We start from the raw sequence: 14,962 nt of genomic DNA, 5'->3' as shown, positions 1-14,962 counted from the left end.
TATTTACAATTTTTTCCCTCAGTGTTTTATTCCTCCCCGGGCCGCATGGCCCCGCGTCACCGCCCCGCGGGATGCAGCGCGGAGCCCCGGCCGGTCCCGCTGCCGCCGACCCCACTGAGGCTCCCCGCGTCCGCCTCGGAGGGACGCGAACCCGGCGTCCCCCGGCGCCGCTGCCGCCCCCTGCCCCCGTGCGAACACCGGGCTTCCAGCGCCAGGTCGGCTGGCGGCAAACCGGGTGACCTGCGCCAGTTCCCCCGCACGGAGCGATTGCCCAAATCATCACCTAAAGGGGAGGTTTGGAAAACAGTTGTTTGGAAATGCCGCAGACCACTACCAAAGAGTTCCCGCTCAAGTTGCAGCTCTGCAGTGTTGAGACAGAGCTCACGGGCACGGCCTTTAACACCCCGGCTGACACCAGCCCTCGGCAAACATACCCCTTGCTTTGTCCGGTATTTGGGGTTTGTTTTTATTTCCATCCAGCACCATTTCTGCACCAAGCTCACCCCCGGTTTTCTTTTCATGAAGCAACAGCTTCAGCCTTTAGCAATGCAAATGCCACAGCTGACCAAACCCTCTTCCTCATTTTGCTTCAAGGCTCGTTCGTGGGCACCACTTTGACACTGTAGAGCTCCCCAGAGTAGAGCCAGCTTTGCTCCTCCATGCCAGATTTGTCGATAAACACTGTCTTTCTGACCAGACTCTTGAAAGCCACTCTAAAAATCAGGTTTATGCACTTACCGGAACACAGTAGGTGCTCCGAACATGTTAGGGATTAAACTCCTCGATGTTGGTTAAAACACAGCAGAGAGGGAATGAGCCCTCACCAGCGTTCCACAAAGCTGGGTTCCCCTTTGCTGTTGGAAACCTCCTTTTAAAATCAAGGCCCTGAAAATCTGCCAACAGTCCCGATGCAGCACTAATTAATGGAATGTGTAAACTACCACCGGACTATCCTTGTCTCAGCCACACCTTAGTACTTCTCTCTTCCTCCTTACCTGACCCAGCTCCAGCAGAACCAGGTTTAGGTCTGGTCTGGCAATGCCACAGTTAAATCTGCTGCTTCAAGCAGGGTAGCTCCTGGGGTTTAATGATGCTCAGCTTTTCTACAGTCACCAGGTGACTGGCACCCACAAAAGGAGTGCAATTCCATCTGCCCTCAAATCCACACTACATCCAAAATGAAATTTTCTTCCAAAATGAGGATCTTATTGCTGGCAGTCAATGCCAGCACATCACATACTCAGTTATAGAATAGTTTGGGATGGAAGGGATCTCAAAGTCCACCCATGGGCAGGGACATCTTCTACTATCCCAGGTTGCTCCAAGCCCTGTCCAGTCTGGGACCTTGGACACTTCCAGGGGTGAGACAACCACAGCTTCTCTGGGTACCCTGTGCCAGGGCCTCCCTCACGGGGGAGAATTTCTCCCAGTATCCCATCTAACCCTGCCCTCTGCCAGTGGGAAGCCATTCCCCATGTTCTGTCACTCCAGGCCCTTGTCTAAAGTCCCTCTCCAGATTTCTTGGAGATTTCTTGGCCCCTCCAGATACTTCAGTCAGTTGTGGTCTCCATTTATTCACCCATAAAAGCAGAGCAGGTGAATGACACAGAGTGCTGAGGGGAGAACACATACAATGAAAACATTTCAGCTGAGCTGGGGCTGTTGTTTCCCACTCTTCATGCTCCTCATCCCTGCTCTGCACAACGACACATGAAACAAGTGCCTTTGGACTTTGCACTGTTACACCTCTCGACTGAACCCTGTTTTTTCCCCTTCTGCCAGCACCATCTGTTTCTGCAGCATAAACAGCAACTGCAGACAGGTTAAAAGCAAGGACACCTTCTAAATGAGACTCCCCCTTCCATACCAGTTAAAAAGAGCACAAAGGAGCTTTGCCTACATTTCCCACTATTTTTTATACCCCTGTGTTCATAAAGCCTGCATTGATTAGGGAAATGTCACTACTAAGAACAGAACACTACTTCTTCGTGACTGCATTGCTCCCCTCAGTGTGTTTATAACACAGTCGAGAGGATATTTTTTCTTTTTTCTCCACTAATTTCTTAGTTTCAAGTACAGAATAAAAGTTAAATGGGTGGAAAATGACATTTGTGTTACAAAACACAAGTTTGTTCAAGAGCAGACCATGATTTATTGGCACTTATTCTGAAGCATGGATGACTGAATACAAGAAAAAAGATGTTTGTAAAAAAAGAAAACAAACAAATGAAGCCAAAACAGGAAAACAAACAAATCTCATCTTTAAATGCATCACTTGAAGGCATTGATTAAGGGGACACCGTGTGCTGGCAGCTCCTGGTGCAGCTGACGGAACAACATGGCACATTTGTTCCTTTCCTGGGTCCTGCCGAGGGTGTGGAACAGCCGGGCTTGGAAGTAGAGAACGTCTCTGAGCTGCTCTTTGCAGTCCACTTTGGCAAAGTAAGCCTTGGCTTCATTTAGATTGGAGATAGCAGATTCCAAAGCTGTGGGAAAATGGAGGACATTCATATTTAAGAAAATATCACAGTAACAACTCCAAGCAAGGCAGCTCAAGTCTAAGGAGGCCAATTACAAATTCCTCAGCTTTATAAAACCATTTGTGTCTTAGCAACATGGTCTCTCAACTAGCTTCTATTATTCAGCCTTTGCTGCAAAATATGTGTGTGAAAGTATGCAGATAAACAATGTTCCATTATAAACATCTGTGCAACAACTAATTCCAAATGAATTCTGTATACAATAACCAGGTAGCACACGCTGGTGTGGCAGGACTCCAGTACAGAGACTGGTTTGCACTTCTGAGCAGTTTCAGAGAGAATTACTCTTCACACTACCTTCAATCTTCTTTTGTGGAGTGTAGGAATCTGCAGAAGCCACCTGACATTTGGCCACCAAGAACATGGCACAACCTTTGTCCAGGATGGCTCCGTGGGCCAAGATCGGTTCTATTGCCATGTGCAGGATATTCAGGGCTTGTTCAGGAATGCCAAGGATCAGCTGAAAGATAAATGTTGGTCTCATACTGGAATCCACTGATATTAGCAGCTTCTTCAGGGAACACCAACAGAAGCCATATCTGTTTCTAATAACATGATGTAACACACACCTTTTTTTTTTTTTTCAGCTTTTTCCCCACAATCTTCTTTTAAATCAAAACTTGTGAGTAGAAATGAGCTGCTCTCTGAAATGACCAGGAAAGGCTTCTCCACTCAGGTAGTGCTGACAACCATGCCTCTCAGAATAAATAATATAACTGAACTCATCGCCAGCATTATTTTTAATATACAAGTCAACCTGTGCTGCTAGAAAGCCAGAATACCAGCATAAAAAATAACTGAAGACATTAAGACGGGAAATTTATGCTGCTTAATTATATACAATAACTATACATTTCAGTAATACACGCAAAACTCAACTTTTATTAACTTCCTCGAAAGCTTTTACATTCAGAGTTTGCTTCTTCACAATCAATAATTTACTTCCTGCAAGGTTGTGTTCTTAAATCTCACAGGAGTAAAAACAGTATCCAGATTCCCAGAATAAATGTTGCCCTGCAGCCCTGTGAAAACACAAATCAGACCTACCTGGGAGAAAGCCAAGTTGAGCACGGTTTCAGAAGCCAAGTACTGCAGGCTGTACTCCCGAGCGAGGGCCAGAGCCTGGAGCAGCACCGGCAGCGCGATGGTGTGACACGAGGATCTCCAGTACAGCTCTGCTATGGACAGCAGCACCCTGACCAAACAGGGACAAGCACTTACAAACCTTTACTCTGGATGAAAAATGTCCTCTTGTTCCTCAGGGAATTATTCCATCCACAATGGTATTGGTATTATTATGAATTACGCCGCTGCATATACAATAAATTTAAATTACACCCTTAAGAGGAGATGCCACAGGCATACAAAAGATTAAGTAACTCTGTAGCTCTCTCAAGATTTACACCAAGGTAAAACCACACATACATTCCCTATTTATTTCAGATGCAGTGTTTCCTTCTTCCATTAATCTTCATGGAACTTTTAAGTTTACCACCTTTTAGTCTACATATTAAAAATAACTAGGTTAAAATGACACAATATTTTGAGGATTCTTCCATACTGTGATTAATAATTGAAATGACTCTGTAATCTCAGAATCACAGCAGGTAATCTGAAGACTAGTGAAGTCTGAACACAGACAAATTGAAATGGCTGATTCTAATCACTGCAAAGTGGCTTTAATACTTTGAAAATGAAACATTCTTACCTAATCACCATCTCGGTGTTCTTGATTTTCTGGCAGTGGATCAACAATTTCTGCAGAAGTTTGTGTGCCTCTGTCATTTGATTTTGGGCTTTCAATACAATGGCTTTTCTGTCGTGGTAGAAAGAAAACATCACTACTTTTGTATTTCATATAGAATTCTGCTCTTCAGAACACAGTAAAACAGGTCTCTATGTTGTGACCTGTGTTTCTTGTAACTGCAGACTGGCACCCTGACAAAGTGTACACATGCTGCACACACAGACAAGAGGAAAAACAGATCTCCCTGGTGCCAACTGGACAACTCCCAGGCAGAAAGGATCAAACTCATAAAACAGCTTTAGATAGAAACCAGGGATTGCCAAAACCAAAGGCCAAACAGGCAGCAGAAGTGGGAGGACATGCAAGCTAGACAACATAAGTAATTATCTGTGAGAAAAACAGGTGTGAGGTAAAGCAGCTATAATTGGCCTCAACTAACAAAGGATACAGAGCAACAGGGAAATGGAGAGCAGGGAAGTCAGGACCAAATGCACAACAGCAGGGGATGGGTACAAACACCCTGAATCAGACACTGAAGAGAATATTTAAAGATCAGGGAACTCATGATCAGTCCAATTCCAGAAGGACAAGCATCAGGTCCCACAGCTTGAATACTGCTCTTCTGGCTGACTGGCACTGGCTGCTTTTAGGTGTTTTGCCTCATTGAAAACCAGTAAGAAATTCTTTCAATACTAAGTTGGTTTTCATATTCACCAAACACCAAATCTTAACTGTAACTATTTTTAACATGTCATTCCCATTTAGGAACAAGACCCCATTAAGGTGAGTGAAAAAAAAAATCACATTGTTCCATTTTGAAGATGTAGAACCCAGGCCACAGAGGAATTCACTCAAGGCCTGAGCTCCCTCCCCAGCTATTTGACATAAAAATCTGCTTTGTGCTCAGGTTTGAGTATAGTAGATTTTGAAGACCTTACCACGACAGATTTACAGCTCTAGAATAACACCAACTTCAGCTATTCCAGTTCTTAAGATGCCCAGATAAACAACTACAAATTATTATTGCAGGAGCTGCTCTAAGGGAATAGCCCTATCGGTTAGATAACATGACCAATGTTCTGGAAAGAGGAAAATATGTAAGCACTGTGACTGCCAGTGATCATTTTGCTAAATTTTTCATTATCTTCATGGAACACACCTGCAAGTGCATGAAGACCCACAATTTCTTACCTGTATACACCTTCAATGCTATTAAGTGCTGTAATTCCTGCTACAAGAGAATCTGCTACATGGTATTTGCCATCATTCATGGCTCGCTCAAACTGTATTTTCTGATCAAACAGCATCCAAAGCTAAACAAAGAACATCCAGAAACAAGTTTTAGAAGTTGTGCCTGCTCATTTGCTAATCCCAAATTAGAATTTACTTTTTATTTTCCCCTGGGGGTATTTATCTCTAGACATACTAACTCCACTGTCCAATTATTGGATTTACTGAATTACTGTCCTCAACAGAAATGCTCAGGGCTGGATTAATGTTTCAATATTGAAGCTCACCTACTTGACTGCATTTTATGTGAAAAGGCTCTTTTAAATCATTACTAATGATTTGAGACTTGTAGACAAGTAGATTTGCTCTGTTGTGAAGAGAAGGCTCACACTATATCTAATGGGATCTTGAACACTTCAACGTAAATACTATCTTATAGACTCCTGTGGCAATGTTTCCCAGAGTCACACAAAAATCAGGTTATTAGCCTATTATCTCAGTTATTTCTGGATTGTAATATATCAAAATAAGCAGCACTAATTAAACAGAACTTTGAAGCTTCAAATCGATGCAGAGCATTTAATTGCTCTATGTGCTCATGAAGCTGATGTATATTCCTCTGTTAATGAAATTTCTATTTGAACAGCTTCATCTTAGGAGCTTGTGGTGAGAGAGATGTCTCACCAGTCTGAAAACAACACAGGCAGCTTTTCCTGCTTTTGTAAAAAAGCTCATGCTGCACAGCTTCCCATGAGGATGAGCCAAGGGAAATGAGAAAATGTATAGCCCAAGGCATCCAGAGGAAAATTCAGGAGCAGTGGGATTCAGATCCTACTGTATAATAGTTACATAACTGACAGGCTGAATGCTAAGTATTCTACCTGTGCATGCTGACTGTTGGGAGGGAATCTCTCCTTCAGGTGTTTCAGTATTTCAGAAGCAGCTGCAAAGTAGCCCTGGAACACAGAAGGACACTGATTAATGCACGGGGCAGGCCCTGCTCCCCTCCCTTTCTGCACAACCCTCAGGGAAGGGATTTGCCAAGCAAACACCCTGCATTGTCTCTGTCCCCAGAGTAGGCATTAAAGGCAGAAAAAACCACAAGTCAAGTCTTGCACCCTCTGTCAGTAACACCCACACTCCTCTCAGCAAAAGGCACTTTGTGCAAGCAGCCCCAGAGCTCACCTGCTCGGCGTGCAGCTCTGCCAGGTGACACAACACCACGGCAAAGGACTCGGTGTTGTTCTGCTGAACGCCCACGTTCACAGCTTCCAGACTGTTCATGCTCAGCAAGGTCTGGGCTTGCTGAAGTGCCATGGTGCTTGTGCAAGAGAAATATCTTTTAGTTTTCAAGCAGCAAACAACAACAATTTTTAATCTATGGTCTTGTTATGACAATAGTCTACATTGTCTGGTTAAGTCAAGGGCCTGGGGAGAAGGAAAACTTGTAAAATAACTGCTGTCCAGGGACCCTGGACTGTGCAGGCACAGCAAGTTCTACAGACTGAAAGCTGCACACAGCCAAAGCACAGAGATGCTGAAAGTGAGGGCACAGGAACAATTTATTATCTATTTGCCACTACTAAATGGAAACTCTATCTCTTCTTCAGTATGAGTTTTCAAGGAACACAAGAGAATGGAAATAATTGCACTCAGCCCACACTGAATCAGTCTGATTGCTTTATTTTAGTGCACTGGAGAGACACAGTCACTTGTTACACCTATATAAATGCATTACGTGCTAACAAGTGCAGCAGCTAATCCAGGAGTTGCAAAGAAAGCAAATACCTGCGGCCATATAATCTCCAAATGGCTGTTTTCTGTGCTATGCTGATGTCTATGAGCTCTGACAGGCTGTGCTTCCAATGCAACAGATCAGAATCTTTTAAGGCATCCATTAGTTTGTTGGCAGCCTTTCCTGCAAAAGCTCTTTGCTGAACCAAGGACTGTATTCCCAAGGAAGCAAGATACTGAGAAGAAGGAAAAAAACATACCTACAGTGTTAGAAGACAACAGAGTACCCCAGGCTTGCAAATTACACTGGAGCAGAGTTCTAAACTACTAAAAAAGAATCCTAAAAACACAGCACAGACAAAGGAATACTGCTCCAGGCATTTCTTTAAATACTCACTTATGCACACCCACACATATGTGAATGTCATTTTGTTGGATGTGGAAGGTAATTTCCACTCCCCCACACAGAAATCTTATGGAGGAGGACAGGACCAGTACCTGGATTTCTCCAGAACTGCTGTGAAAACAGAGCCTTTGCTTTCCTTCCCTTCCCCACAGAGGCCATGTCTGCTCCTATCTCCCAACAACACCAGTTTAGTCCATTTTAGAACAATTCTCTTAACAAAGGAATTGCGGATTTTGGGAAGACAGAACTAAACATTAACAGACAACAGATCTACCAGGGAATGAAGTACCAAAGGGTAGGGCTGCCCTGCAAGATTTCACAGATCTGTACAAGTAAATGTGTTCAAAGCCCTGCCAGAGGCATCAGCACTGAGCTTCAGGGAAGGTGGAGGCCTAAGAACCTCCCCTGAGCACCAGATTGTAACAAAATGGTGCCTGGGCCAGTAGCCAGAGTTTTTCTGCCTGAAAATCAAGCTTAGAAGGCAAACCAGTGAGCCTTGCAATAATGCTGTGGCATTAAAGCAACTCAACTCTGGCTTGTTAATATGAAGGATATAAAAGTCATAGAAACAGCTAGATTTTGGAGTGTTAAAATATGTTTGTTTAAATCCAGTCACATATTTTGAACAGACAAGCCATAAAACCCCAAACTCTGATCGCACACACACCCATCGCCACGTGGATTTGTCCCAGAATAAAGTTAAGGATTGATGAAATGGACTCACTGGCAATCCAAAATGTAAGGATTTGTTCACAGAGTGCTCCAGCAGAACACAGCTATCAAAGATCTTCTGTTCCAGGATGTACAACCAACTCTAGCAAGGAAAAATATCGAAATCTCATTGCAAATAACTGATGGCTGCAGCACTTAACTTGGCTTGCTGTTACAGAATGCACCAAAACTCACTGGAAATGCAAACCACTTGAGGATTGATTCTAAGGAAACTTCTATGAAATGCTGCACAAAAGATATCAGAAGTGCATCTAGGCTGGGATGCTGGTGTGGCACCAGCCAACGCTGGAGGTTCAGTGATGTACAAAAATACAGGGAACTGTGGAATGCAGCACCTCTGATACCTTTGATGTCAACTCATCATAATGTTAATTACAGGGGAAAAAATAGAGAGAAATCCAAGTCCTTCCCTCCCACTTTGCTTGCTCTAAAGGTGGCTGCTTCCTCTGAGAATTCAACAGAAAAGGAAGGAGGAAGCTTCTGAAATACTTCTTTTTACAACATCTAAGACTCAGCTTTGAGCTTACTACTGAGATCTCTGGGATAACAATTCCTGCTCAAGAAATTAACCCTAAGCTGCAACATCCCATGATCCTGCAGCTTGTTGCCCTGTGTGCCAGGAGTGATGTCACCCCACTGCTGGGCAGTCAAATGCTCTGGGGGAGATGCTGCTGTGAGAGAAGTTCTGCAGCAGTTCCCTGAGCAGAACGACCCAAGCCCATTTGGACAGAGCTCTTACCAGGCAGTGCTGCAGGCAGACGTGGTCATTGGACTCCTGGGCAATCCTGATGGCTTCCTGAAGTGCCAGCTCAGCCTGCTGGCTATGAGCAGACAGAGGGAGAACAATTAGTATTCCTATAGTGCTTAAGATACAGCATCCTGATCAAGAGGAATATTGATCTGAATTATGCATATTGCACTCAGATCTCTGATTTAACAGCCTGTGTTTTCCTCCCAGCACTCAGCACTACATTCTGATTTTCAGGACAGTAAGTCTGACAGCATCTGCAAACCAAAATGCAGCTGTAACCTCTAGATGGGCTTTCAAACTCTACATGCCACAGTGCCAAGTTATTGTTTGAACAGGGACAACATTTACAATCTCCCTGTGTAGAAATTGCTGCTCTCAACTTTGCAATGTCCTTCCCCTCTCCAGTCCTTTCACATCATGCCTCCAGGCAGCAATCAATAAAGGCAAACCATAAATGAAGATGGGTAGGCCAGCTTTATCAACAAAATAAATCCCAACCCGTATGGCATTTTAAATTTTAAAAGCTCGGACGGCTTTTTGGTTTAATTATTCTTTTGCCAGATCATCAGCTCTATGCTGACTTGCAGAAAACTAACCCCACTTTCTTGAAAATATGGATGGAAATAGGCATTCATACCCACTGACCCTTCTGAGGTCATGGAAATGTAATTGAACACTTATAATATACCCAGAACACAGACAAATATCAACTCTTAGATGGCTCAGTTATTATGGAAACCAAATAAACATCAAAACCAAAACGGACCCAAACAAACCAAGATCGCAAGAGGATCCCAACCCAACCGCAGCTGCTGTGGAGTGAGAGAAAGCCCCTGCAGGGATTCTCAGAAGGAAGGGGAGGTGTGTGTCAGCACTTCGCCATGCCCCAGGGCGGGTGAGCTCCTTACTAGTGGCCGAAGCGGCAGTGCAGGGCCGCCAGGTTGAGCGCGGCGTAGCGCAGGCTCCGCCCGTAGCCTTCGTCCCCGTTGCTTTTGCTCTCTGCCCCCGAGAGGATCAGCCGGTCGAAGTAGTGCAGGAGGCTGTGTGTGGAACTGAAGACATCTTGCACCCTGAGGCTGTTTAAGTAGCTTAAATAATGCTGGAAAGGGAAACAAAATCAGCTTTAATTGTACAGGTACTAAACCAGAGTTTTTGTTTATAATTACTAGGTGTTTCTGTCCAAAACACCTAACTGTGAAATACTGATCGGAAGTTGCAATACTGATACTGCCTAGGCAGAATTTCCAAGTAAAATTGGATAATTTCTTGGACGATATTGGCTGTCTGCCCTAACAGGGCCTGCCAAATGGTGAAGATTATGAGATCTGGCTGTCAGAATGATCCCAGAGAGTCTGAGCTCTCTGCATACACCTGTGCTTATGTGAGATTGGGAATGGAGGCAGGACTCCCACAGTGTCTGCACTCAAGAAGATACTAAGAAACACCAGCACTGCTTCCAAATGCTGTGCAGATAGAAAGGAGATGCTAAAATTATGTCTTTTCTTTTTGGCATTGAGACCTGGGCAGGATAATCCTTTATGTTGTGAAGTCCAGCCAGGGACTACGGCAGCCCTTTCAAGGATACCCTTCCAAACAGCAGCAAGGAAAATCCTGTCTGCTCAGCCCAGGGCTGCTGGGAGAAAGAGGTAGAAAGCAAGGCAGGAAGGAGTTGAACTGATGGAAGTTGCTCAAGAAGAAGCTGTTGAGGAACAGAACAAGAGCTCACAGGTCTGGAAACACCTCTCAGCATGAGTTGTCTGTGGCTTTCAGTATAAATTGCTATTAATGACCAGAAGCAAAGTGAACAACTGCCAGCAAAATTAACAGATATTGCACTTCATACTGATTTTTAAACTGCAGGAGAATGAGGCCTGAAATTGCTTAGGAAAATGTGGGTAAAAGATGTAAAGTTTTAGATTTAGTTGAACAAGAATGCACTCAGTCACACCAAAATTAAGAGGTTTATATCTGTGCATGAAGGAGAAGTACTCTGCTTAATTAAGGTTTTTGTACCTTCAAGAGTTTTAGTCTGAATTACTAAACATTTACATGCAACTTGCTCACAGTTTTATCATCTACTTATATTTCAATAGAGAATAAATTACTTCCAAATAATCCTATCCTTGAGATAAGAAATCCTTTTACAACCATTCTGGATGAAGACAAAGATACTTACTGCTTCAGCAAAGTCGGGATTAAATTTTAACAAGTTGTTCAATTCCTTTTGTAAAGATGCTGGAGCAAGAGCCTTTGTCTCATCATTCTTTAGTAAAGAAGCCTGGAATAAAATTTGAACAGTACATGTAAGATATGTAACTCCATAAGGAGGGTTATAAAAATATATTGTGGTGCAGGATTGTCAGATTGTTATCTGCTTGGAGAGGACATTAAAGAAGATTTTGTAGCAGCTCTGTCTATTATGACAGTGGCAGTTCTATACTACATTACAGTGTTCAATTTCCAGAGCTTACAGAGCTTACATTTAAAGACTGTTTAAAGGCACTTAAAGAATTCTGGTTAAGCTTCTCTCTGAAGAACTACTGCCACACATTGCTCACTGGCATTACATGTATCTTCTCATACAAAAAAAAAAAAAAAAGCCTCAGGAAAACAAATTTATAAATTTAGTTTGCTTTGGCAAGCAGTTAGATTAATTAGAAAAATCACAAAAACGTAGTTACTATAATTAGCATTAGTGACTATTGAATTACTGACATTTGTGTCCATGTGTATTTCTGTTCCCTTTTTTATTTACCAGCTGGAATAACCAACAAAACTGCACATTTCACAGAAATGTGAGGCAAGCAGAGCAGAAGGACCTTCTGAGAACCAAATATCAGCATATGGTGACATGTCTGGATAAAACACTCATAGCCCCAAGTGCTCACTCTGAGCAACAACAGGCAAGATATCAACAAGCCTCTACCAGACCAGAGGAAACATCTCAGCTGACACTGTGGGTAAAATTCAAGGTGAAATTTGTGTTATGGAACATTTCCTCCACTTTAATGAGAATTAACATACCTGCTGAGAAAGAAAATACTCTGCTTGTTTCTGGGAAAGAGGCCCACTGCAGGCTATCTCTTCTTCCCTGGTAAGAAACACTGATTAGAAACAGGGGCAAGGAAAGACAACACACAAACACGTTTCATCAGACACCCCACACTTCTGCTTTATAAAGTTTTCTGAGATATTACAGCTCAAAGCATGAAAGAACACTGAGAAAACTTAATAAAGAACAAAAGAACAAAATCTACTCCATCAAAGTCAGCAATCTAAATGATTTCACACCGTTTAGTTTCAACCTACAAACACCATAGTTGAGAACAACATCACCCTAAATATACCCCTAAAAAACCCTAAAGAAATCGAGCAGAGAGGAGATTTGGGGCTGACATATTCAAATGGCTCTGCTCTGTTTTTCTGTCTTCTGAAGATAGTCCCAAGGAGATGAACTGGCACTTTGGCCACATCCATCACTGCTGGAAACAGCTGTTCTGCAAGACATTTACTCTGTGGAAAGCCAGTGAGTCCAGCCCACAGCAAGACCCCAAAAGCTGCTGTTGACCCATGAGGCAGCAACTCCTGCACAAGTTTACACAAACACAGCTTGCAAAGTACATTTTAAATATATGGACACATCAAATACTTTCAGGATTATTCTTAAAATGGAGCACCTCTTCAGCAAGTGAAAACTCTCAGTATTTGCTTCTCCTTTTTGAGGAAAACAGACATGAGTTCTTTTATTTGGAGAACAGTGAAAAGCAAAACAAAACCATTCAGCTTAACTTCTTCTTATTGAGCAATCTTTCCTTGCTGGAAGCAGAAGTGACCTCTCCAACAGTTTTAGCATGTGACAACCAGAGGAATCACTCAGCAGCGGGAAATTGTGGGCAGCAACTGCCTTTGGGCTGTGGTTCCCTCGGGGAGGATGAGGATGGGCAGTGCCACCTTCCCGAGCCACTGACAAATGCTACCACACGGTGGCACCAAGGAAACGAGCGGCCACAGAGCTCAGCCCGGCTGTAGGAGAGTTTAAACAAATAAAAGATTAATTTCCTTAAGAGGTGGAAAAGCCTTTATCACCTTAAAGGCCCATCAAGTTCTTCTTTCTCCATTTTGCCATCCAGCTCCTCAGGATTTGTCAGCTCCATCTCATTCTCGTCAGCTCCATCCTTTGTCTCATCCTTCTGGAAGTACTGCTGGAGTGCTGTGTAAAGTTTATAGACCTGGCTGAAGGAAAGTTTGTTGTATGCCAGGATCATGTGGCGCAGGAACAGACCTGGAGAGGGAAATGCCAGATGTGAGCACGGGCTGCTGCAGACAGGAGACCAAAATCATGGCCAGCAGCTTCAACAAGATCATTTAGCTCCTCATTAAGCAGAAATGATTGAGAAATTAAATAGAAATTACTGAGTCTCATCTCAGTGCTACAACTCAGTGTTGCAGGGTGTAAATCTGGTCTTAAATTAGGTAAATCTCACTAAAGATAAGTGATAAATTGTTAAAGTCAGTAACAACCTCATAATATGCAAAACTATCAGTTAATATGCAACATCCTAGCAAGAGAAAATGACATTCTGCAATTTCACACCTCCCCAAAAAACAGAGCTGTGTCCTGAGGGAATGATATCGATGACAGATATCACAACAAAAACAGCTTATGGATAACAATTATTTACCTACTACACTTGTTTTATGAACTTCTGGCTCTGTCCCTGAGAATGAATCTGAAAGATCATCAAAAAATTGTTCCATATCTTTCAGTTCTCCTTCTGCCATAAGTTTTAACCTAAACAGGGGAAGAAAATGTCATTTTTAGGGTATTAATACAGACAACAGAGAAAAAAATTACATGTTTTAGGATATTAATATAGACATCAAATAAAACATTCCCCTGGATAAATGAGTAAATACAAACAAGTAATAACTAATTTCTTGGACCCCAGGAGGTTTTTCTACTGAGATAAATAAGATAATATTAAATAATGGTAAGCCAAATAATAATAATAATAATCATCATCATCAGGTTTGGGCTTTTTTTTCTTTTTAAATAGGTCTTTATTAAGAGAATAATTAGATTAGATGGTTATTCTTAAAACAAATAGGAATCCTTTCCCCCCCCCCCCCCTTTTTTTTTTCAATTTAAAAAATGTTACAATTTTAAATTTTTAGTACTGCTTGCATTTTTGGAACTGTTGCTGTTGAGTGAGTTATCTGACATGACAACAGATCTTCTGCCCCACAGAAACTTTAAATCTGATGACTTCCGTGTTGGTGCCTTTCAGAATTTAGTTACGACAAGTACGAAGTCTATCGCGGTAGAGTTTTGGCCCAAAGGTTCTCTTTCAGAACGGGACATTTCCAGTGCCAGAGCGCTCAGAGCGGACACGGAGAGCTCGGAGCTTTCCCCGGCGGCGCTTCCCCGCCCGGCCCCGCACCTGATGTGGACGGAGGCGGCCAGGTGCGGGCAGCACCCCTCGATGGCCTTGCGCAGCCGCGACAGCGCCATATCCGGACCCTGCGGGCGACAGCGACATGTCGCGACAGGCCGCGACACAACGGGGCCCCCCTTCCCCCCGAGCCCAGCCCGGCCCGGCCCGGCCCCCGACCTGCAGCAGCGGCAGCAGCAGCCGGTTGAGCCGGCGGCGCTCCAGCAGGCCGAGCTGCGCGCCGGCGCGGCCCAGCTCGCTGAGCAGCACCAGCAGGGCCATCTTGTGCGGGGTGACCCAGTCGCGGACGCCGAACACGTTCGCGTGCACGACGCCGTTCGTCAGCATCGGGTTGAAGTACAGGCTCTCGTGCACGCTCGCCATGGCGGC

The 14,962-nt window shown here is 43.6% G+C and overlaps 1 protein-coding gene across 2 annotated transcripts; it reads right to left on the bottom strand.

Annotated features, from left to right (window-relative positions):
- Positions 1–2,128: 2,128 nt before the first annotated feature.
- ANAPC5 (anaphase promoting complex subunit 5) lies at positions 2,129–14,962 on the bottom strand. Of its 2 annotated transcripts, XM_021532722.3 has the most exons (17): positions 14,753–14,962; positions 14,582–14,661; positions 13,823–13,932; positions 13,227–13,422; positions 12,165–12,231; positions 11,317–11,418; positions 10,049–10,239; positions 9,129–9,210; positions 8,382–8,471; positions 7,306–7,487; positions 6,703–6,838; positions 6,399–6,473; positions 5,479–5,600; positions 4,249–4,356; positions 3,588–3,735; positions 2,838–3,000; positions 2,129–2,486 (listed from the first exon to the last, which is right to left on the bottom strand). In XM_021532722.3, exons 1-17 carry the CDS (start codon positions 14,954–14,956, stop codon positions 2,272–2,274), a joined length of 2,271 nt encoding a protein of 756 aa, XP_021388397.2. In that variant the 5' UTR covers positions 14,957–14,962; the 3' UTR covers positions 2,129–2,271. The 2 variants fall into 2 exon arrangements, with proteins under 2 accessions (XP_021388397.2, XP_085448909.1); XM_085592783.1 differs by lacking the exon at positions 2,838–3,000.

The sequence above is a fragment of the Lonchura striata genome, chromosome 15 (assembly GCF_050655825.1).
Source record: "Lonchura striata isolate lonStrDom1 chromosome 15, ASM5065582v1, whole genome shotgun sequence".
Taxonomy (NCBI): domain Eukaryota; kingdom Metazoa; phylum Chordata; class Aves; order Passeriformes; family Estrildidae; genus Lonchura; species Lonchura striata.
The sequence above is the reverse complement of the archived record's forward strand: the minus strand, read 5'-3'. Positions and strand labels throughout refer to the sequence as shown.

Coding starts and splice junctions, on each gene's coding strand:
- ANAPC5 (XM_021532722.3), bottom strand. CDS start 14,956: ATGGCGAGCGTGCACGAGAGCCTGTACTTCAACCCGATGCTGACGAAC. Junction 11,419..12,164: donor AGTATTTTCTTTCTCAGCAG/GTATGTTAATTC, acceptor ATTTTATTCCAG/GCTTCTTTACTAAAGAATGA. Junction 6,839..7,305: donor TGGAGATTATATGGCCGCAG/GTATTTGCTTTC, acceptor CTCTTGCACAAG/CACCATGGCACTTCAGCAAG.